At 41.6% G+C, this 24,379-nt stretch overlaps 2 protein-coding genes across 4 annotated transcripts; one reads left to right on the forward strand and one right to left on the reverse strand.

Annotated features, from left to right (window-relative positions):
• Positions 1-984: 984 nt before the first annotated feature.
• Positions 985-11,601, forward strand: sergef (secretion regulating guanine nucleotide exchange factor). Its single transcript, XM_085282388.1, has 11 exons — positions 985-1,071; positions 1,348-1,486; positions 1,808-1,960; positions 4,251-4,345; positions 4,517-4,577; positions 4,962-5,075; positions 5,168-5,230; positions 5,462-5,620; positions 5,709-5,875; positions 8,044-8,080; positions 10,475-11,601. The coding sequence occupies exons 1-11, from the start codon at positions 1,030-1,032 to the stop codon at positions 10,660-10,662; spliced, it is 1,218 nt and encodes a 405-aa protein (XP_085138514.1). The 5' UTR covers positions 985-1,029; the 3' UTR covers positions 10,663-11,601.
• Positions 11,596-24,047, reverse strand: kcnc1b (potassium voltage-gated channel, Shaw-related subfamily, member 1b). 3 transcript variants are annotated; one of them, XM_085282382.1, is made up of 5 exons: positions 23,488-24,047; positions 22,082-23,391; positions 17,991-18,906; positions 17,171-17,347; positions 13,770-16,054 (listed from the first exon to the last, which is right to left on the reverse strand). In XM_085282382.1, the coding sequence occupies exons 2-5, from the start codon at positions 22,643-22,645 to the stop codon at positions 15,915-15,917; spliced, it is 1,797 nt and encodes a 598-aa protein (XP_085138508.1). In that variant the 5' UTR covers positions 22,646-23,391; positions 23,488-24,047; the 3' UTR covers positions 13,770-15,914. The 3 variants fall into 3 exon arrangements, with proteins under 3 accessions (XP_085138511.1, XP_085138508.1, XP_085138510.1); XM_085282384.1 differs by having other exon boundaries at positions 22,082-23,394; XM_085282385.1 differs by lacking the exon at positions 13,770-16,054 and adding an exon at positions 11,596-13,250 and having other exon boundaries at positions 22,082-24,045.
• Positions 24,048-24,379: the final 332 nt, after the last annotated feature.

Genomic DNA, 24,379 nt, shown 5'->3' on the forward strand with positions numbered 1-24,379 from the left:
AGGGCCCACTCCTGAAGAAATTCTATGACTCTGTTGTGGCTTCTGCTATCTTTTATGGCGTGGTCTGCTGGGGCGGCAGCATCTCTGCTGGGGACAGGAAGAGACTGAACAGGGTGATCCGAAGGGCCAGCTCTGTTCTAGGATGCCCTCTGGACCCAGTGGAGGTGGTGAGTGACAGGAGAACGGCGGCTAAGCTGTCATCCCTGATGGACAACATCTCCCACCCCATGCAGCAGACTGTGACAGCACTGAGCAGCTCCTTCAGTGGGAGACTGCGGCACCCACGGTGTGGGACGGAGAGATTTCGCAGGTCTTTCCTCCCCACTGCTGTCAGACTCCATAATAAAGACTTTAACTGATCAAGCACACACATCCATACATATGAAATAATACTAAGTGCAATAATCCTTTCTGTCATCGTTGTATTTTTACTCAGTTGTATATAGTATTTGTATTTGTATTCTATTTTTATCTTATTGTATATTTATTTTATTTTATTCTACTGTATATAGTATTTTATTTTATTCTATTCTGTACAGTTGTGTACTGTATTTATTCTTATTGTATTCTAATTTTTGCCTCACAACTTTTGCACTGTCCACTTCCTGCTGTGACAAAACAAATTTCCCACGTGTGGGACTAATAAAGGTTATCTTATCTTATCTTATCTTATCTTATGTGTGTTTACTCTCTCAATCAGTGATAATGGGTGATAGTAAGGCAAGTCACGTGTGGAGCTATTTCAGCTCCACAAACAGCCGAAACGTGGTTTGGCAAAACCACAAACCTTGTCGAACACAAACAAGTTAATCATAACACAGAATATGATGATGAGTTTATGTTGAGGTGAATAAAAAAATCCACCCATTATTTTACCAGATATTATGTATCTGTATGTTAGATATTGTTAGATATTACATTTCTACAAAGTCATAACTTAGTTTGTAACTTTTGCCACTCATATATCCGTTTTAAGCGCCTTCGCGACAGTGTCGCAAAGCATACTTGAGTGTTTAGCCCAGATACTCCATGGAAACACACGCACGGTTGGAGTTTTGTTTACATTCTTGGGTAAGTTTGTTATATTGAACAGTACACTGTAAAAGTCGCGTATATCTGGTTGTGTAATTCCTTTATTTAAATGCAAGGAACAAAGTGACTCTTCAATTGGAAACGCAGAAGACGTAGCACTTTTGCTAACGTTAGCTTAACTAGCGTCCAAACTTACTGTCTTTACAGGTGAGGCGACAAAAAACAGATGTTAACATCTGGTTCACGGTCACCTGAGCACTGATAGTAGTTTTCGGTCTGTCATATACTTTTATTAAGCTGTGCTGTTATTGTCAGGGAGCCAACAGTTACGGGCAACTGAGCCAGGGACATGTAGAGGACCAGGCTTTGCCCCGGCTCTCTAACATTGCTGCCCTACAAAACAGGCCAGTCCGGGCTGTCAGCGGCGGTGGGGGACACTCCGTAGTTATTACCGGTACGTATCCTTTCGTCCTATATTAAACACAAACTTCAGCCCACCAGCGAATGATGTTTGTAGTCTGTTGTGGTATTGTGAGCAAGACCTTCATAAGTCATGTGGCGCCTCCTTCTGGCCAGTGAAATTAATTGTTTGTTTTTATGTTGATAATCTGTTAATGCAAAAATTATGAATGATCTAACAGCAAACGGTAGAAGCAAACTTCCACTCAGTTCAGTCTCGTTTGTTTAAGTAAATGTCTAGAGTGAGTGTACAGGTGTAACTGTCCCAAAAATAACACATCTAAGTAAAATCTTTGATTGTTTCCATGCTGGACAGAGAGTGGCCAGGTGTTTGTGTGTGGACAGAATAACAGAGGCCAGCTGGGACTTGGCCACAGTGGAGACATCGCAACTCTTCAGCACTGCCCCATCCTGAATCAGAGAGTCACAGACATCGCCTGTGGTTGGGATTTTACCCTTCTTCTCACTGGTGAGCAGTCAGCACCGTTTCCTACCAGGAATTTATCCTCATTTCTAGTTGTACTTGGTTTAAGGGTGATATTGCTAGCCAAACCACAGGTGTTTCTTTGGGGCAGGGATAATAGATCTTTTATGGCAATGTTAGTTTTTATTCTAATATACCATTTTATTATATTTGAATAATACAATAGATGAATTGTATATAAAACAAAATAATATAGCTGTGTTATATTAGAAATTTCATTATATTAGATCTAATTTTTCTGAAAGTGCAGATAGAGTGGCTTGCAAAAGTATTCGGCCCCCTTGAACTTCTCCACATATTGTCACATTACAGCCACAAACATGAATCAATTTTATTGGAATTCCACGTGAGACCAATACAAAGTGGTGTACACTTAAGTGGAACAAAAATCATACATGATTCCAAACATTTTTTACAAATAACTGAAAAGTGGGGTGTGCATTATTATTCAGCCCCGTTTGGTCTGAGTGCTGTTAGTTGCCCATAGACATTGCCTGATGAGTGCTAATGACTAAATAGAGTGCACCTGTGTGTAATCTAATGTCAGTACAAATACAGCTGCTCTGTGACGGCCTCAGAGGTTGTCTAAGAGAATATTGGGAGCAACAACACCATGAAGTCCAAAGGACACACCCCACTTTGCAGTTTTTTTACAAATAAATAACTGCAAAGTGGGGTGTGTGTAATTATTCAGTCCATACTTTGTAGAACCACCTTTTGCTGTAATAACAGCTGCCAGTCTTTTAGGGTATGTCTCTACCAGCTTTGCACATCTACAGACTGAAATCTTTGCCCATTCTTCTTTGAAAAACAGCTCCAGCTCAGTCAGATTAGATGGACAGCAGTTTTCAGATCTTGCCACAGATTCTCGATTGGTTTTAGATCTGGACTTTGACTGGGCCATTCTAACACATGGATATGTTTTGTTTTAAACCATGCCATTGTTGCCCTGGCTTTGTTTAGGGTAGTTGTCCTGCTGGAAGGTGAACCTTCGCCTCAGTCTCAAGTCTTTTGCAGACTCCAAGAGGTTTTCTTCCAAGATTACCCTGTATTTGGCTTCATCCATCTTCCCATCAACTATGACCAGCTTCCCTGTCCCTGCTGAAGATAAGCACCCCCAGAGCATGATGCTGCCACCACCATATTTGACAGTGGGGATGGCGTTCAGAGTGATGTGCAGTGTTAGTTTTCCGCCACACATAGCGTTTTGCATTTTGGTCTCATCTGACCAGAGCACCTTCTTCCACATGTTCGCTGTGTCCCCCACATGGCTTGTGGCAAACTGCAAACGGGACTTCTTATGGTTTTCTGTTAACAATGGCTTTCTTCTTGCCACTCTTCCATAAAGGCCAACTTTGTGCAGTGCACGACTAATAGTTGTCCTATGGACAGATTCCCCCACCTGAGCTGTAGATCTCTGCAGCTCGTCCAGAGTCACCATGGGCCTCTTGGCTGCATTTCTGATCAGCGCTCTTCTTGTTCGGCCTGTGAGTTTAGGTGGACGACCTTGTCTTGGTAGGTTTACAGTTGTGCCATACTCCTTCCATTTCTGAATGATCGCTTGAACAGTGCTCCGTGGGATGTTCAAGGCTTGGGAAATCTTTTTGTAGCCTAAGCCTGCTTTAAATTTCTCAATAACTTTATCCCTGACCTGTCTGGTGTGTTCTTTGGACTTCATGGTGTTGTTGCTCCCAATATTCTCTTAGACAACCTCTGAGGCCGTCACAGAGCAGCTGTATTTGTACTGACATTAGATTACACACAGGTGCACTCTGTTTAGTCATTAGCACTCATCAGGCAATGTCTATGGGTAACTGACTGCACTCAGACCAAAGGGGGCTGAATAATAACGCAAATCCCACTTTTCAGTTATTTATTTGTAAAAAGAAATGTTTGGAATCATGTATGATTTCCGTTCCACTTCTCACGTGTACACCACTTTGTATTGGTCTTTCAGGTGGAATTCCAATAAAATTGATTCATGTTTGTGGCTGTAATGTGACAAAATGTGGGAAAGTTCAAGGGGGCCGAATACTTTTGCAAGCCACTGTATATTATCCTTAGACCATTATGATACATGTGTTTCTAGAAAAAGGGTGGAAAAAAAACTAACTCACATTCATTGCTATATTGTCAAAAAAAAAAACCCCTACATATTTAACAGAATGGGAATAACGGAGGACACCTTAACTACTTTCCACTCATCCAAAAGCGTAATTTTTCAGTGTGTCTTAGTTAAAGGCATATTTCTTTTCTTGTTATGGCACACTCTCAGACGGTGGGCAACTATTAGCATGTGGTTCCAATGCATTTGGGCAACTGGGTGTTGGAGAGACTGTGACACACTCAGCAGTTCTACTGGTTGTTGAGGTGAGAACACGTTGGGGGTGCAGTTTTTATAAAGTAAAGTTTTTAATTTATTTTTTTAAAATATCCATTCAATACATCTTGAGTGATCTACATTAGTATAAATGATCTTTACTTACCTGTCATCTTAATCACTTTCATTAAGGCAGATGTCATTGTGCTGTTTGTTGACAGAATCTGAAGGAGCCACTAGTTAGTGTAGCAGCAGGACTCCGACACTCACTTGCTGTTACTGGTAAGGTAGCATTGTGAACGGCCCTCGTTTTTTTTAACATCTGCCAAAGTGGTTACATGATTGGTTTTTTGCCTGTCTTTTTGTTTCTTTGTCTTTATGTTTCTTAGCTGTATTTATAATATATATATATATATATATATATACACACACAAACAGCCAAACCACGTTTCGGCTGTTTGTGGAGCTGAAATAGCCTTTTATCAAATTTAAACTTTGGCTTGATGTTCTCAAGAAAATACCATAAACCAGTCTGCAACCAGATATCTTTCATCTCATAGGACTTAGTGCATGCAGGGAATTTTCAGTCTTGGTGGAGGTATGCACTCTGACTGCTCCTGTTTTTCATGTGAAGCTATAAATCCTGTAATTCTGTTTGACTTTCAGGCTCAGGCTGTGTTTATCAGTGGGGAACTGGTCTTTTCAGTTATGCTAAGAGAGCATTCAGTCCACATGCTGTCCCATCTCACTTTAACTCTAAGGTGCCCTGTCTGGTACCAGGTAACGTAAGTTGTACTGAACATAAATAATTAATAATTTATTCTATTATTGGTGATTTGTAGATGTGACAGATATTTATGACCTTGTTGCAGGTCTGGATCAAAGAATATCACACCGGGTAACTGCAGGGTCAGCACACTGTGTGTGCCTTACAGGTAGGATGGTAGTGAGTTGCTTCAATATGTTCTGCAATAATAAGCTATGTATTTTGCACTGCTCATTCATAGGGACAATTTACACACATAAGCACACTTCTTTATCATACATCAAGTCTGCCCTCTCTGATGTCCTGTAATTAGTTCACCAGAGCATCTCAATTGCTGTTCTGCTTTTTTGCTGCTGCTTGTGCTGAATGAAGAGTAATGCTGTCGCTGTCATGTGTGCAGGAGATGGCGATTTGTTTCTGTGGGGAAGCAACAAGCATGGTCAGCTGACCACCACAGAGCCCTTCCTGTCTTCTCCCACTCTTCTGAAGCGATCTCTGCTGGATGGAGAAAAAGTGATAAATGTGTGGAGCGGCTGGACTCATAATGTTGCTCAGACAGGTACTCGGGTCTGTGATGTTCAGTAGTTTTTACAGGATTTAGAGGACAGTTGCCCAAACTGAAAAAGCAATCCCATTATCTGTTTCAGAGAGCGGGAGAGTGTTCACATGGGGAAGGGGAAATTATGGACAGCTGGGCCGTCAAATATCAGCCAGTGAGGACACAGAGCAGCAGCCAGCTGGCCCTGCGGCACAAGGTGGCACCCAGGAGGTTGGACTCCCTGCAGAGGTTGAAAACCTTTGTGGAGCAACACAGGTAGGAGTGTTTAGCACTTCGCCAGATGGCAGAACCTATAGCTGTGCTGCAATCAGTAACAATTAAATGTTTTCTTGACTTGTGTTTGGATTGTTGGTCTTGAGGATAGTGCTTTGTTGAAAATGCCAGTAGACGTCCAGCAGGAGGCAGCAGACAGTTACAGTTAAAGTAGCTGTTGATTGTTTAGTATAAGGCGAAGCATGTTTCCCCTGAACAGAAGGTTCTTAATGATTTGGATAATTATCTCTTATGTACAAAGCATACTCGCACTGTCATTATAGTTCAGCAGGGGGGAAAAAAACGACTTGTGTTTATCAGTGAAGGCAGTTTTCTCTACTCCCGTAAGGACAATTACATGTGAATGGGATTGTAGCAACTAACCTGTAGTCTAAATAGTGACAATATGGTCATTGCCAATGAAGCAAATGTCAGGGACAAACAAGGACAAGCGCTCCTTTCATCTTTCCACTGCGCACAGATCATTGCAACAACACACAAGGTGTCAAAGCTTTGTCACCTTGTGTGTTGAGCGTGAAGTAAGATGAATTGGCTGAGTGGGATATGAATCACTCAGGCCACACTACTTTGTTAAAGCACTGTACATATACACTGACTGGCCACTTTTTAGGTACATCTACCAACAGCCAATCACATGACACCAACTGATGTATGAAGACGTGGTCAGGACGATGTGCTAAGGTTCAAACTGAACATCTGAATGTGAAAGAAAGGTCATGTAAGTGACTTTGAATGTGACATGGCTGTTAGTGCCAGGAGGGAGCCATGTGAGCATTACTGATGGACAAATTTCAACCCGTCAGTGGTTCATGATCAGTGGGTCAGTTTCAGTTAATCACTTGTTTTCTTTGTCAAATAAAGTGCTACATGCAAAATTCTATATTTTGCTACAAAAATGGGAATTCTGTACACTTATTTATTGGTTAAAGTGCAAACATACATGTAAATACAGTGAATAAGGAAAAAACTGCGTTTGCACCTTTCTAACGAAGCTTGATATTTGTTATGGCTGCCTTTATTCTTTAACACTGCCTGAACTCTCTTAGGGAAGCTTTGTTGTAATTTCTGCAAGTAGTCTTCAGGAACAGTTCTCCAGGACCTTTGAAGGACCTTCAGACTAACTGTCATTCTGTTCTGTTCCCACACTGCTTCAATAATGTTGAGGTCTGGGCAGAGGGGAGGCCAATCCATGACCGATGGTGTCCCTGTACATGAGCTCAGTTAATCACATGCCCATCTCTTGCATGTTTTTCTATCCATCTATGCTTTTATTGTTTTCAGGATCGTTGTCATTGTGAAAACTAAAGCTGTTGCTAATTAGATGCGTTCCAGATAGTTCTGCATGACAAATCAAAATTTGACAGTACTTTCCATCAATTTTGACAAGAGCCACTGGCTAATGTGCACACCCAAGCCATGACACAACCTCCACTTTTCTTTTCTTTTTTTTACAGATGGCTGCAAACACTCACTGTTGTACCTCTATCCTGACCTCCTCCATGCAAATTAACAGTTATTTGAACTTTGAAAGACCTTCAAAAAACCTGGAGAACTATTGCTCAAGACTGCTTGCAAGACAGATTGCAAGAAAGTCTGGCTCTTTGGAAACAAAATATAAAGAAATGAGGGGTGGCTCAAGACAGTACTTTAATTGCATTTAATAGCCATGCAGTGGACTGTGTCTCATATGCAGGATTCAATTAGCATTTAAGCATGTCCACTCAATTCTTGTCATACTTGTGAAGGGGGAAGCAGGAGAAAAGGCCATTAAAATCTAAAAGGTTTCGGTCAGCAAAGGGCAAGACTGTATAAGCATCCTCAAATGGCTGCATTAACTCCTCCAGCAAGCCCAGCAGTGGCTTTTAAGAGTTATGAATCAGTTGGGTCTCTGCTATAGTTTCAATTTATATTATGCGCTAAAGGGAATCGTATGCTGGAGTACCAAACGTATGTAAAGATGTGAAAAAAAATCATTATTAAATTATCAAATTTTAAAATTAAATCTAAGTGGCTTTATCTTGTCATTTTATTTAATTTGTAAGGGAGAATGCGATTAATTCAATTGTCAGTATCATATGTCATTGAATATTAGAGTCTTAAAATTGCACATTTGCTTTTCAACATGTATTTAAAAGTTATTTTCTCCACAGATTTGCTGTGGATCAGAACATAACCTTGCTACTGTAGGTGAGTGTGTTCTCTCAAAAATGTCCTTGCAGTTTCTTCACTTTTCTCCTAACTTATTATTCACATAATGCACAAGTGCACTCAACATTTCCATAGGAAACAAAAGCCTTTTATGAAAAATTAAAAGCAAAGTTTGAACTTACTGGGTTCTTTAAATTCTCATGGCTGAAATGAGAGACATCCTCAATGGCCTGAGGTGACTCTGGCTGTGTTTGCATGAAGTAATGTAGAAGACACATCGGTGAGGCTAAACTATTTCAAGCTGCCCTCACCCCTACTAAAAAGTTAGTAAGGGAGCTGTCTAATGCATTACAGTGTTAACAATTAATCCTTGTAAAGCTGCAGAGCATTTCTGAGGTCAGCTCATTGCTCAGTGGCTATTGCATGAGGATGTAATTACAGTGTGGATAGATGGATATCATTGACAGAAGCAATTACCCGAACAGGCCTGTAAAGGGGATGAATTAACCAGATGCCCATTTACAGGCAAGTTTTTCCAGTCATATGTTTGTAGAACGATCTCCCTTTGTCTGCTTAACCGCTGAACAGACTCCGCACACTCACATGCATCCCTCAAAGAGAACTGAACAAAGATAGACATGTCTGACTGCTTGTTTGCGATCGCTCATTAGATTAAATGTGCTTTTATTCTTGCCAGGCCTGCCAAAAGTCTCCTGCTTTTCTATAGTAACCAGCTAGGCATGTAAAAGGGTTTTTGGAAGTAAAATCTATCACATTAATTTTTGAACACTGACCCAGTTTTTTTTACATGAGCACGAATATAAATATCACAGATTATCACTGAAATACAGGCGCATGCTTCCATAAGAGAGGAAACTGTGAACATCGGTGGTGTTTCTGCAAGCATCCATGCCATTCACTGGTGTTAATCTCACTAATTGATAGCGATAATGAATGTGCGATTCTAATTTGAATATGTGGAAATTGTCCATCATCCATAGTTCGCAAGAAGCACTTTGAAAAAGTTGAGTTATGGGCCGTGAAGGCAGAACTAGCAAATAGAGGTCTCATCTGAACCTCCAGCATCTCAATCTTCTGCCACGCTCACCTCTCTTCCTCCTCCTGTCTGACGTGTGGTGGCAGGAGCAATGAAATAGCAAAACAGGATTGGAAGCGCAGACCTGAGTGCTGCTATTTCGGGTGCTGAAGTAGGTCAGGCGGAAAGGAACGGAGAGCATTGCATGCTGCTTATGATATCTGTTGCCTGCTCATCCTTTGCTCATTAGAACCTGAGCAAGTTCTCCTCGTGTGTGAAAATCATCAGCGGTGGTCAGAGGTAGGGAGATGGGTCAAAGACTCTGTGGCCACAGCTCATCCAATCTGAGGAAAGATTTTTGGTTCATGTGAACATTTTTCCACTTAATGGGATTGTAGAAGCACGAACACCTTAAATTAGAGCTGTATCTGTAGAATGATGCAAGTCACACTAAAAAAAAGGCAACCTCCGCAGACTGTGTCACTGTGGCGTTGTTATTTGGGTGTGAAATTTTAAATTGACAAATTTCAAAAACAAATAACAGCATTTGTTTGCATGCACAAATGGCCTTTTGGTTTGAGATTCCTTATTTTTTTTTATTATCCTTTTGTCGTGCAGAATATTATGCAGACACTTTGTTGCCATGGAAACACTGATGTGCTATACTCCAGTCAGTGAGCCCATGAATTAAGCACAGCACGAAAATAAAGATATATTTTCTTCCCAATGAACCAAATGTTTCAACACATTTAGTCCAATAATACTTTCTGAACACTAAATCAAAGAAAAGGTGTCAGTCCAGTCGTAAATACATGCACTGTCTTTAAGACGGGCACTACATGCATGTTTGTAACGCATAAGCGGTTTCTGGCAAACTGTCACATTGGCATGAGCTGCTTGGCATGGCATCGAGGTCTGTGAACTGGTGAAAACATATGCGTCTTTCTGGCAAGCGCTGCGGCTTTTCGGGGACGAGCTGAAAACGCAGACAAAGACAAAGACAACCTCGCGATGAAACAAATGAAAAGATGACACGAAAGGCACACGACTGCAGTACGGGGAGAGCTTGAAGATGTGTTACCCTTGAGAAAGCAAGCTCGCTTCTGTTGTCATGGCAATGGAGCCTGTTAGGTAACTGTGTTGCCATGGCACGTGTCTCCTCGGTGATGCAGACCTGACCACACCCACCGATAGGCTCTCCAGCTGTGAAGAGCAGCGAGGCTTTGATATTGACCAAGTGTCAGGGTGGGGAACAGGAGCTGTGTGTGTTTTCTTTTGCACCCTGTTTTTTTGTAATCCAGGATGCTGATTTTAGCCTACATTGTACACACTGTACTACAGCTCCCTCATTCTTTCTCCTGTCAGTTACACTGACCCATGATCCTTCTCCCTTTCAGGGGGAAGTCTCTTCTCGTGGGGCTGGAATGAACATGGAATGTGCGGAGACGGCTCGCAGGCCAACGTCTTTCATCCACAGCTCGTTCCTGGTCTAAGACCTGTTCTCATTGGCTGCGGAGCTGGACACTCCATGGCAGTTTGCGCTGCAACGACCGGCACAGAAAAAAATTCTGCACCACTCGAGTAACGCTGGAGCAGGGACATTTATTCTGCATGACAATCAGAGGCTATAAAAAGCGAATGCTTTGGGGAGTTAACACATTTGTGTTTTAGTGGTTTATCGGTGCCCTGTGAAACCCACGTGCGATCATTTTAAGTGCCCTTGACTCAACACTAACTTTCACATGTTAAAAGGCTACCTGAGCTACTTGAAGCAGTCACACTTTAATCTGCAGTTTGTCATAAATATCCTTGTATGGTTCTGTGATTTATGTTTCATGTGGCCATAATTTGTCTATGATGGACACGATGGGGTCAATGGCTTTGCAGGGTATGGCCACGCCTGTAGCTGCAACTCCACCTGACGTGTTTGCCTTCCTCAATGAAGCTGTTACAGGTCATATGAGGGATGGGCTAGACTAGTGTTACAGCTCCATCTTCTCATGTCAGGGGTTTTATTGCTGTGATCTTGAATGTCAGGAGGCAGTCAATCTCAGCAATCCATGGTGAAAAATTCTCTGTCATGTGATGTACCACTCGCACATACACACAACAGCATTTTATTTTCCATTTTTCTACTGGTCTATCAATTATTTATGCCTTTGCCCATCTGTGTCATATTCTTTGATTTTCTGTTTGTCTGATTTGCACCACTTTCATACTTCATTAATCTTGGAAGAAACTCATCCACTGGACATGACCCAACCTACATATTTATAAGGAGTAGACCTCCGCAGTGCAGCACCTGGATACCAACTGCAGTTGTTAAGGCAGTGCCTTTGAGAAAGGCAGTGAAGGTACTCAGAAAAGCTGATGCCGACTTTTCCGTGACTTTCTTTTATATGAAAATTTTTACTTTAAATGTTCATATAAGTTAAATGTGGAAACATTAAAAAATGTTAAAGTGCTTTTACCAGGATTATGTTCGGGATGGGAAAATAAATGGACACTCGCTGAAAAGTGATAATTTCTGTGGTTCTTTTTTATTTATCACTATTGTACAAGTCTGAACTGTATTGGTCAAAAAAGACACAAAAATCCCTAAACAACAAACCAATCAGAACGACCACTGAACACCTTATTGAGATAACTAACCACAAAATGCACGGTGTTCAAAACACACACTCTGAAATCGCACCAAATGCCACAAATTAGTTGCCTCTAAGTTGTGTAATTGATTCTGTTTCATGATAATAGCTTTCTTTCTTGCTTTCTGTCTTACATGTATTATAACTTGACCAGCACACAGTCCCCCCAGCTCTATTGACATATTCAGATCTGCTGTACCAGACTGCACTCAGATCTCAGCAAGTGGTTGGCAGTGTGTTTGCAGTTGTTTGGTAAAAAGTTGGTCCCTTCTCACTAACTTTGTCTACACAAACAGTGGATCAGGACTCTGTATCTTTAACTAGGTTATGCTCGTTGCTTGCCTTTAGAAGCTGATCAGCACTGGGGTCGATGCTGCGTACACGTGCTTTCAAGTACTGAGCTGATGCTTGTTTTCAATGTGCTGGTGACTGATGGTTAATTTAAAAGAAAATGCATATTGTTTCATCGTCGTGTTGGTTAAGCTGTAATCCTGAATGGTAAGAAGAATTTACATAACAGAGGCACTTGTCCAGTATGATGAGGATAATGGTTTGGTATTAGTTAGTATTACATACCAATGTAGCAATTTGGATGTGTCCAAAAAAAATGATGAAGAGGTATAATCCAATTATACGTGATTGTCAATTAAACAATTATTTAAATGCCTGTGCTTTGATACGAGAATGCATGTTATATAGGAGCCGTCTTTGATAATCAAAGTACAACTGCATACCATCATTCAGTAAATAAAAATCTGTCATTTCGTTCCTACCTACCCTGCAAAACCAAGATTTGCATCACAAACTATTATTATTGTAACAGCACAACTTGCCATTTTAATGCCTCTTTAATACAAGGTAAGAGTGGTGTGTTTTTTAGTTTTTTTAAAGTTTTTTTTTAAAGCATGACATTATTATTACTATATTGTTGTGGACATTATCTTTGATGCATGAAAACATATCGAAGGAATGTTAAAGGTTCACTGGTGCAAAACAGTGCAAAAGTCTACAAAGGTGTGACGATGACAGTGCAAAGTTAATGACTTGTTTTCAACGGTTTAGTCTGGCTGACGTGACGCGTGACAGGTTTTTGCTGAAGGGGGTTTGCGGTTTAAAATCGGAGCAACATTTCTTTTTGTTCACTTTTGGACAGAAGAAGCACACAAATATTTGATGATCACTCAAAAAACATTGGTACACACAACTTCAGCACACAAAAAGCATATTTACAGCACTGGCACACACCAAAAATAGGCACACAAATTACAGCACATTAACCAGTCACAGATACTGAGCTACATAAGGCTTGACAACAAAACGTCCTCTGTGCTACATCTATGCTGAGTTTTGTGATGTACAGGTTGTCACTGTCACACCCATTTAAAAATACTAATACACACAACAATGCTACAGCACTATCAGGTGGGTGATGGGCCGTTATGGGTCATACACATAGTGGTTGGTACACCATGGTTCATAACACAAACTGACTCTGTTGGTTGTCTGCTCCGGTGCTGTCGTTGGGTTTCTATAAACATATAAAAAAACAACAATAACAAAAATAAATTATTACACAAATTATGTATAATGGTGGAAATGATGGCGATGATGGCTACCTCTGCAGGTGCAGGGAGAGGTGAAATGACACTGGCTTGGAGAGTAAAGAAAATGTGCTCCGTTAGTTCTTCATGGTAAACATGGGTTTACCATGTTTTGGGTTTTTGTTCCCCATGCTTAGCGGAAGGCGTCAGACACCAATGTACTGTCTGTGTGCAGAGGTTAGACTCTGAGTCGGTTAATAAACATGCCCAATCATGCTGCGTTTGACAGGTTTATGTACAGTAGTTCAGTCATTGTCATGCGTTTTTTTATACTTTGCGTCATGCTCTCACAGTCACCTCTTTTTTTTCTTCTCTTTTTTTTTAAAGCTCTCTTTGACCTGGACAGGGTCAAACAGCAGTTGGTAACACTAGCCGGACGCTAGTAGGAAAGGAAAGATGTATGTAGATGCATGTGCTGTTGAATAAAAACGGAGTCTAAACACTCATTGTGTATAAAATTTATTTCATGCAAGGACTTATATTTACATATTTTTATTTGAATACTTTTCTTTTGCATAAATGTAAAATACATGCATTTACCTTTCCCCAAGTAAACCCACAGCCCATGCTATGTCTCACTGTACTTTTTTTTTCCTTCCCACCCCTCCACTTGAATTGCATGAGCATATAATTCACCTGCATCTCTTCACATCAAATCTTAACAAGTTGTTGTTGTTGTTGTTTTGTTTTTTAAATATATAACATCACTTAAATACCACAAGAGACATGACTCAAAAAATGTAAAACTCTGCTCATTCAGAATAAAAACAGAAACTAGTTGCTATAATTTGCCTATCTTCTTCTAGAAATGAACATTTCTGATTGGTCAACAAAACAAAAAATAAAGAGGAAAAGAAAAGAAGAAGAAATTTGTTAAAGTGCCCTGAAAAATTTGTGCATAATTATTGGGACAGTATCAATACATGTAACCGTAACAGTATTGATGTTTTAAATCAATAGACATACATACTGCACGAGTCATCGTGACATCTCCAACTGATCCTAACTCAATATATTTTTGCTCTGTGGAGTTGCCTTGTCCCCTTTACTTATATTTTGTGCTTTATTATACAAAAGACGTGGGGACTAATAAGTGATTTTTTAAGGTTTTCTTTTTTAGTGCTTCTTTTTTTTCTTTTTTTTTTGCTTGGTGCTATGTATCCCTACTAAAGGTTCAGTCCTAGTATGTGTTCAGTGGTGTAACAACAATATCCAAGAGGGCTATTTTTTTTAAAACTGTGATTAAGGGAACGAGGGTTTTGCAAAAGGTACAAGGTTCACCTACAAGGTTATAAATAAAGCTTTTGTTACACTGTTATGAGCATGGAATAAAGTGTAATGATGCTACACTGGGAGCACTTATGTTAATATCATGTCAATTTATTACTCGTTTTTACTTTGCCTCTCCAAGTATGAAGGCACCGTTGTTTCGTAATTCATGAGTCCTGCCTTAATTTAGCAGCACAGCGGTATAGACGTGGTGGCAGTCTACTGATACCCTTTAAAAACTTGTGACTACCAGTAAATATATTTGTATAAAAACTATTTATGCTCATAACAGCATTAGTTGGCTTTATGACAGATTGTTCAAGTTAAATCACGCTATTTTTTTTTTTTCTGTTGGAGGCCCCAGTCAAATAAATACAAGAAAATAAATATATGAATTTGGGGAAAGGCAAAGAATGGTGGCTACATAAAAACCTCTGCTATGACTGAGTCTCTTGTAAAGCTGTTTCAAAATGCATAAAAATGACAAAGCTTATGAAGCTTTTGAAAGAAAACCTTTTTTTTTTCTCCTTACAGGTAATTGCAATACAGTTAGCTTCTTGTTGAACATAATTTCTCATGCAGTTCATGCAAATGAACAGTTTTAGTTCTGTTGACATTAGATGTATTCATCACTGGCATCATAGGAATTGTCATCATCTCCATATTGCATCGGACATCATGAACTGTATGTTCATTTTTTCTTTTCTAATGGCCACTCGGGTAACATTATCTGGACTGCACTTTCAGAATGACGTCTCTACTTTGCAACGTACAAAGCACTTAAGAGAAGTTCCCTTAACAGCTTTTGGATATGTTTTAAAAGCCTTGTATAATTAATGTCCAGCATATTATTGGCAGGGGTTACATCTTATGAAAATTTATTTCACAAAAAAAGTTGTTGAAAAACAAAAAACCAAAACCAAAAAAGCAAATGAGATAAGTTATTGGCAGAAGAGAATGAGAGATCAAAAGCAACAGAGCAACAGGCAATGATGTAAACACAAGGAAAAGAGTGTGGTTAGCCTGTGATAAGAAGTAGAACGGTGCTTTGTCTGCAACTGAGGTGACCCATGCAGAGTGGCATGTGCCAATGTTTTCTAGTCTATGATATGATGACACACCCAAGGAGAACACTTGGGAAGCTTAAGTATAAGCACAGTTAAGATACAATTTTCCAGAAAAATAAACATAAAATAATAATAATTTTAAAAGAAAAAGAAACAAAAGCAGGTGTGAAGGCAAGTGTGAAAGCAAAATCTGACAGGAAATATAAGAAGTGTGGACTGGCCTTCCAATGGCATTGTATCTGCTACTCAACCATGCTACATAATGGATGGGATGGGAGAATGTGAGTGCTGCATTAGACAGGGTGGGCTGCAGGGCAGGGCGGACACTGAGGACACTCCAGAGGCATCCCCGCTCATGCCAGACATGCTGTTAAGGCTCCAAGGCTTTTCATAACCTTCAGTTGAAAAACAGAGAACGTTCTGAGTACACTGCAGCACTGAATCCACGACAAAGTGTTTTGGTGTTCCTCACTGGTTATACTACACCTGTTGCTTTCTTGTTTTTGACTCCAAAGAAACAGGTCAACACAGACGTGAGACACATTATTATTCTCCATGCATTGAGTGCATTAGGAGTACAACAGCATGCACCGGGTGGTACTGGAATGGTTTGGAGTATAACACTTAAAAAGTCAAGAAAGCTAGGCACCTCAGGCAGGGAATGTTTCGTCAGCTACAGGTAGAATATCACACTGTATGCCGTTTTCTGCACACAGCTGGAGACTTACAGGACGTTCTTAGAGGAATGTTTTGATTTATCATTAATAGAAAATTTAAAAGCAAAACAAAAACAAAGGGGCGATCCCCATTATTAAAGTATAGAAATCTGTAAATTTCAATTTTGTCTTGTCTTCTTAATAATAACATCTGATATTAGCTGTCATCCATCTGTGTTGTGCTCCTTCACCATACTGATAGCACCCATCAGCAAGACACTTCATGCACCGTTATGATCAAGAGCAATGTTCTCAAAAGTCAGGATTCCGCATGGTATTTATCATTAAAACACATATACATACATGGTACACGCGTAACACGTAAATACTTTCTTAGGCAGATAAGACAACACATTCTAGATCATATAAATCTCGAAAATAGTTTTCTTACTTGTAAATAAATAGGGGTATTACATTATGCACGTATCAAAAAATATAGTATGTAGATGTGGACAATTACTCTGGACATTTGTGGTGATTGTGCTTGATCTTAACATGTTTTAGTGAATCGGAATATATACAAATCCCAGCAGGATGACTGAGGAGAAGCAGCTGCTGTGAACGTGTATGATAGCTGTAATAAAGAGGTTTGTTGTTGTGTGCATGTGTGTGTGTAACTGTGCCTGTGTCTCTGTGAGTGTGTGTGTGTATGTGTGTGTGTGAGAGAGAGAGCCTGTGTAAAAACTGAGGTGTAACTCTCAGCAAAGAGGCAAAAAAGGGGGCTTGTCCTGCCTATATGGTCTACAGGGTGTCAGTGTCTCAGGGGGGCCTGTGATTGGCTGTTACTGTACGTACCCCTCCTCACTCTGCCCCCTGTGTGGTTGGGGCGTTCAGTAGTAGTGGTGACCAGGAAGCAGGGTCGCTCTCTCTCGCTGGGGCTGAAGATTTCCTCCGGAGATATGGCCTGGTCTATATGAGGGCAATCTTCATTGGCCAGAGCTGCGTTAGCTGCCTCACCGTTCAGTTTAGAATCTTAAAAGAAACCAAAAATTAAAACGAACAAACAAACAATCAGATTTTTCTGTACAGGCTGTTTATTTAATTCAAGCACTACATATTTGAATATGTAGTTTGTTTTTATGTTCTGCTACCTTAATTCACACTGGGATAAACTCGTTCAATAATGCTGTCTGCATAACTGCTGTTTACCTTCCACTCCTTTGCGGAAGCTCTGTTTGAAGCTTTGTTATTGAAGCTTGGAGATTTATGAGCGCAAACTGAATCAAAGGTCAACATATCTTCGCTGTAACGACACCAAGGGTGGGGTGGGGGACATCAAACTACTTACACTTTTCTTAATCTTACAAATACATGCATCCGGTTAGTTTTAAGAGAGAGGAGGAGTGAATCACTGCATTAAGGAGTGCAAAATCAATAGCAAGATTACTCACAGTCTGCTGAATCTCTCTATTCGCCTATCCAGTCAAATATGCTTTTCATTACATATTTTATTGATTTGTTATGAGCGGAGAACTCGTTTTGTTTAATCTCGTGCCTGAATCATAAGCTGATTGAAGTGTGGGAACAGACGAACAGTGAAACAGCACAATAGAAATAGGATGAATAGAAATGAGACAACTCATTTATCAGAAAGTATGTCACGCTTGTTTCTTACCTTGAAACTTTATCTCGAAAACATCGTCATTGGCAATGGGGCTCTGATGCTGGGAGCTGATGCTTGTTTTGCAGAAGTTAGGAGAGCCTGGTTGGGGTGCCCGAGGGATATGCCTGTTTTTTTTCTTTGGTAGTTTCTGTTTTGCCATCGCCAGCGAGTAATACATTCCAAAGTTGTTGACAATCACGGGGACGGGCATGGCGATGGTCAGCACACCTGCCAAGGCGCACAGAGCTCCAACCAGCATACCGGAGGTCGTCTGAGGGTACATGTCTCCATAGCCGAGGGTCGTCATGGTCACTACAGCCCACCAGAATCCAATCGGGATGTTCTTGAAGTGCGTGTGCTCGCTGGCTCTTGGGTCGTTGGGATTAGCTCCAATCCGTTCAGCGTAGTAGATCATAGTGGCGAAGATGAGGACACCGAGAGCGAGAAAGATGATGAGGAGCAGGAACTCATTGGTGCTGGCTCTCAGCGTGTGGCCCAGCACCCTCAGCCCAACAAAGTGACGGGTCAGCTTGAAGATACGCAGGATCCGCACAAAGCGGACCACTCTCAGGAAACCCAGCACATCCTTAGCTGCTTTGGAGGAGAGGCCGCTTAGGCCCACCTCCAGGTAGAAGGGAAGGATGGCCACAAAGTCGATGATGTTCAGCGCATTTCGAATGAAGTCAAATTTGTTTGGGCAGAAAGTTATTCGCATTAGAAATTCAAACGTGAACCACACCACACAGACACCTTCGATGTAGGTGAGATAGATGGCGGTCTCAGTCTCCTGGTAGGTGTTCATCACTGTCTCATTGTCCACCACGTCCCATTCTGTGCGGTTGATGATGGGATTGAAGGCTTCGTGGGTCTCCAAACAGAAGGTGGTGATGGACACCAGAATAAAGAACAGCGAAGCCAGAGCCACCCACTGAGCAGGAAATATTTAGGGGGCAGAAAAAGAAAGGAAAGAAGGAAGAGGAGAAGGACAGAAAGGAGAATGAGCACACTAATACATGCAGTGTAATCAAGCTTGACGGCCTAGCAGCCATTCTTAGTAAGACACAATGCAATTTAATCTTCTATCGCAGACAGTGGCATCTAGTTTGACAGTGGCAATAACACCCCAGCTGCACTCCTCTCTGATGTGTGTCTTGAATCTGAAGCGCCGCTGCAACAGGGACAATTAATGCAAGCTTGCTGTTCTTCCTTCTCATCCATCTGCTGTATATCAAGGTTGTGGCATTTTCAAGGGTATGGTACATATATAATTATTAAGCGCCTGTAGCAGCAGTAGCAGCAGACAGGACACTAGTGTCAACCCACTGGACTAAATTTAGCTGGGGTTCTTCCCTTTAGCTCCATCACCACAGCAGGTCTTCCCTTACACAAGGTCATACTGTCCACATCATCAAGCTCTTGGGAATGACGGTGAGCTGAGAGGCTCACTGAGCTGAGGACAGACTTTTATGTGAAGCCATAATTTCCCTTAATGGGAAAAAAAAAGTACTTCACCCCCTAGTATTGATTAGCTGATCAAATTTCTTCACATTTAGGTTCTGTTATTCTTCCATACTACATGGGTGTAACAGATACAGTGCTGTCCCCTGGGTATTGATCCCAGCCCTGTCCTCATGCACTACTGGTTTACAGCATGTGTTATTGTTCATGCTCTTTACTGTAGGGGGGAAAAACAACAACAGTAAACAGTAATCTAAGTTCAATCAGAGGAAAAAAGATGGACAGAGAAGTGCACAGGAAGAGCAAATATCTGATTAATGATCCTATGAATTGCAAATGTTGGATCAATAGCAATCGACTCATGCATAAAACCTTCCTTAAATGAGGCCCTGCTGTACCTTTCAAACTAATGCACAGTCTTGTTAAGTAGCAGGGAGGAATAATGAATGACTAAGTTGGAAAAGGGCCGGTCTGGGCATGAAGTCCTCTGAGAGAGGGGAATGATCTGTACTTGTCAGTCGGTCTCATTCAAAGTGGGCCACTAAGACAGGCGATGCAGCACAATATAATAATAAGAAGAAGATGGAAAACAGGCCTTCATCATCATGTCTCATCAGTGGCAATTCATTGCCCCGTGCTGAGGAAATCACTGCTCCTTATGAATGCCTGCCTTCCTTCCATCTTAGCATGATGGTCCAGAGGGAAGCTGTGTTGACTGCAGAAGCACCAACTCCTGTCAGCAGAGCTGTCGTCTTTGTTCAGAGAGACAACATCCCAGTTCACAATGTGGATCTACACGCTGTTATGTAACACAAATTTGGCGTAAAATGTTTAGCATTTACGCATTCAAAAGGAACGTGGAGCACTTAGCATTCGCAGGCAATCGAATAGTGAGGCGACTTTAATAAACACGCAGTGGTCGAGATAATAACGTTCAGCTTTTGCAGATATGATGTAAGAGGAGTTTTTTGCCAAGTTTCAAGGCGTTAATAAGTGGTGGTGTTTTTATCAAATTGCATAATGTTGTTGTTTTTGTCCACCCCCTCTCCACTATGTGCTGCACGAAAAAAGAAACAAGTACTCCTTAGACAGTAATAGAGCACAGTACCACCACGCTGCAAAACAATGACTTCAACCAACTGCACACGTTGGAGTCATAATCGACACCTGCTGGCTTGCTGTGTTTTAGGCGACTGTAATCTAAATGTCATTGTGATTTGAATTTTTGGGAGTTGCACTAACCATATTTTTTTTTCTCTACTTTGACACAGAAAATTAAAAACAATTATGAAAACAATCCTTATTTGAGGCAAGTCACCACTGCTGCCACTACCATACAAACTCCAGTGCGATAAAGCCTCATAATTTGAGCTGCTTTGCCCCTGATTCCTCCTAACAAGCAGGCTCGCTCAACCCTCTGAACATCCCACCCTTCGAACTGTTAAACAAACGCTGTGTCTCATCAGACTGCCTCCTAAATTATGTGTCTGTGTGACAGTTAGGAACAGTGTGGCCTGGAGGAAGGGCAACAAGTGACGATTGTTTGCTCCTTATTGGCTAATTCTCACTGTTGCCAGAAAACCATGGGTCTACTGTGCTGTGCAGTGGCAAGGGTTTTTCCACTGATGTATCTACTGTGAATAGAGTCAGTAATTAACTCTGAGGCTCACTTCTAATTAATCTTTCTGCCTGTCTTTGTGGAGTCGATCCCTGCTCTGCTTTTGTCATGCTTGTTGTTAAATGTAGGACACAGCTGAGCTTCTGCTGGGGGAATCTTTCCTGTGTGAAGAAAATCAAATTTGGAAGTGTGTATGTGACGGGTGGGGGGTGGCACTGATTCCATAATGCTTTCTGGAAGAGTGAGAACAAGTCAATGCAGTTTACTCTGTCTGGATTGGTGCCTGATAACTAATTACTACAGCTACAACAGCAGCTGTTAAAGCAGCATGCAGCACAGCAGTTGTTTTAGGGGCTCATGGTCCAAAAAAAATTACAAATATATTTAAAAAAAAAGTGTAAAGTTGTCCTTGTCACCAATGGCAAGTATTACACCCTGATGGAAAAGTGCCCATGACAAAAACTAAAAATGTCACCCCTAACAGCAACCTAATTTTGTCTGGAGGTCTGCCACAGAAAGAAAATGTGGTGATGCCAAAGATCTGGTTTCCTAATGTGCAGCTGACCTATTTAACCAAAAAAGCCAGCCTGCCCTGGGATCCCCGTGTTGTGGAAATATCTATCTAAAGACCTGTGAGATTCAAAATGAGTTTCTTCATCTTCTCCAGCAAGATAAGAGGAGGACAGAAGTGATGATTTTCATGCAAATGGTTCTTCTACATGAAGTTGGTTCATTTCCCCCCTCTCCTCCTCTTTCTCCCACATGCACTCTCATCGACCTGCTGTGGGGACCCTTAGAAGAGCAATTTCAAGGTCATCAAAAGCCCTTTCTACAAAAGCCCACCACCAAACGCCTTTGTTTCACCATCAAGGAGCAGAAGAGGACCAATTAACAAGTGTATTACTTTTAATGCATCATGACAACAACACCAGAACATTTTTAGCATTTTTGCATAACATACATAATATATACTTTAATTTAATTTAAGAAAAACAATGACACAAGGACATTTTTAAAAGTGACTCACCCTTGCATATTTAGAGGAGTAAGGGTCCTCAAACAGAGCCCAAACCCGTTTCTGCCACCGACTCCACAGGCTCCCATTCCTGGTATCAGGAGAGTCTCCCTGAGCCAGCCTTCTCGTCATTTCATCCACATCATCCTCAGCATGCTCCTGGTCTGGCTCCTGATCATCATTCCCCAGGTCTAACAGGCCCCCCCCGCTGAAACTATCAAGGGCCTCTTCTGCCTCCCGGTGCTGGCGATAGGTCATCCAGCAGCATGGCTCCACGTCTGTTTCATCAATCCCCCAGAAGGCCAGTTCCTCCTCATAGAGCGGCCCGCAGACATCGGCAGGGCAGTGCAGTTTACCTGTCCTGTAGTAATTAAGGATATGTGCAAAAACGCCAGGGTGGCGGTCGAAGAAAAATTCCTCGATCTTGGCATCATAGTCAAAGTGGTTGGGCGCATCAGGCTCGGCCAGCCAGGACAAGCGAGTGCCAGGTAGAGTGCGCAGGGTGCTGCGGTATGTCTGATGTCTGATCCCTCCCACGTTTATCACAATGCGATCCTTGTCGTCGCTCAGGCCCATCGCGTCCCCTAGGCATTTCTCCAATAAGTTCCCTTCATCGCAAAGGTAAGTCTAGGCGCACAGTGCAGACCATGCACAGGAGTGATCAGGGTGACGGAAACAATTACATAAGGAAAGCAGCTCACAAAGCAACCAGTCCTTTTCTCAGCAGCTGTGAAAGAAATCGGGGCAGTCTGACACGCATCCCCCTCTAAACCCTGAATTTTCTGCAAGCATCCATTCATTCATTCATTCAGCTGGAGGATCAAAAACGCTCAGGGCTGCCAAGCTCGCTGGAAGGTAGAGAAACCGAATCCAAAACCCAATGTAGCCAATGGCATCACATTAAGAATGGACGTCACATCATCGATAAATCCAAGATGTCGAAAGAGATATATAAAGAGAGGGAAAACGCCGACAGAATAAATCCAGCTCTTTAAACTCACTAGTATGCGACAGTTGATAGATCAGCCCTGAGGAAGGTTTATGACTTTCACAGCAAGGTGACTGCGGTGATGATGATGGTAGTGGTGCTGGGTGGAAAGCTCCTGATGGAGCTGCTCAGTCCTTCTGTTGCTGCCTACAGACTCACCTCCTTCACACTCCCGCTCCCTTCCTGAATTTAACGACACGCCGCCACTAAGCAGCAGGTCTTTGTCTCAGCGCTGAGATGCTTCCTCGCTCACAGACTTCACTGCCGTTCATGCATCGCTGAGAAGAACACATCCATCGCTCTTTTTGATGGGAGGATCACCCCGTTCCCTGCACTGCTGATAAAGAAAATCAAAGATGAGAGGGCGACAAACCTCCCCCAAGAAGAAGAAAAAAGAAGAAAAAACGCCCAAACGGCCAGTTATTCTCACCGAGCACAGCTCTTCTCTCAGCACAGATGGAGCATGCCCAGTGGAGAGCCCTGCGTTTATTAAAAACACGCTGTCAAATCCCCCAATTACTGTAAGGATGCTCAAATAATCATCCTTGCTCAGTTTTACTTGTCCTCCTCCTGCTCGCTGAACGTCGTCGCCCAGAGGGTAAATGCAGGGTTAGCGCCTCTAACAGTCCGGATGCTGCCAGGGAAGGTCTTCATCATCTTCACGCACAGCTGGCTGGAGAAGGTGTGACCCTGAAGCCATGAACGCGCACATCTGCTCGTAGCATAAAAACACGATTAGAAGACGGTAAAGCTTCGTGGTTTGCAGACAAGTTCAGACAAGAGCTGAGAGCTCAGATATGAACACAAAGACCGGAGAAGATTCAAGATTTGCGCAAGTCTGCGTGCTGCACAGCGCGCCTAAATAATTAGTCGATGAGGATCGTGTTTAATTCGCCAGCAGAGGGCGCGACTGCTCAAAGCAAGGAAATTTTATGGTCCGAATCATTTCAAACATTAAAAAACATAATAATTAAAGTTGGCAGAATTGCTCCATAATCTAACTAAAAAAGTAAGTAACAAAACAAAAACAAACAATGAGATATTTCTAAAAATGCCAGTTTTATAGCTTTATAGTGTTTTTAAAGCTGTTTTGAATATGTGATTTAGTTGATTTAAGTTGCTTTAAAAAATTGTCCTTTCTTTCGTTCGTTCGTTCTTTCTTAAATCTGGAATACTCCCTAGTGTGTTCACATTTTATGAAATCATTGGTTTTTTACTTGCTCACTCGGGTAGATGGGCAACTTGTTATTCACTCGGCCACCTCCTGTCCAGTTCACTTGGTGGGCAGTCCTCCCGTCTCGGTTTTCACTCTTGATTATAAA

This window comes from Mchenga conophoros, linkage group LG7 (assembly GCF_057382185.1).
Source record: "Mchenga conophoros isolate Kocher_MC1m ecotype Shallow Benthic linkage group LG7, M_conophoros_male_GT1.1, whole genome shotgun sequence".
Taxonomy (NCBI): domain Eukaryota; kingdom Metazoa; phylum Chordata; class Actinopteri; order Cichliformes; family Cichlidae; genus Mchenga; species Mchenga conophoros.

Bases quoted from the DNA above. Each gene is read 5' to 3' on its own strand.
- sergef (XM_085282388.1), top strand. From the start codon at position 1,030: ATGGAAACACACGCACGGTTGGAGTTTTGTTTACATTCTTGG. The intron at 1,072-1,347 runs GTAAGTTTGTTA...TGTTATTGTCAG, and splicing joins AGTTTTGTTTACATTCTTGG to GGAGCCAACAGTTACGGGCA. The intron at 4,578-4,961 runs GTAAGGTAGCAT...TTTGACTTTCAG, and splicing joins ACACTCACTTGCTGTTACTG to GCTCAGGCTGTGTTTATCAG.
- kcnc1b (XM_085282382.1), bottom strand. From the start codon at position 22,645: ATGGGCCTGAGCGACGACAAGGATCGCATTGTGATAAACGTGGGAGGG. The intron at 18,907-22,081 runs GTGAGTCACTTT...TTTCCTGCTCAG, and splicing joins ACTCCTCTAAATATGCAAGG to TGGGTGGCTCTGGCTTCGCT. The intron at 17,348-17,990 runs GTAAGAAACAAG...GTTTCTTTTAAG, and splicing joins TTTCGAGATAAAGTTTCAAG to ATTCTAAACTGAACGGTGAG.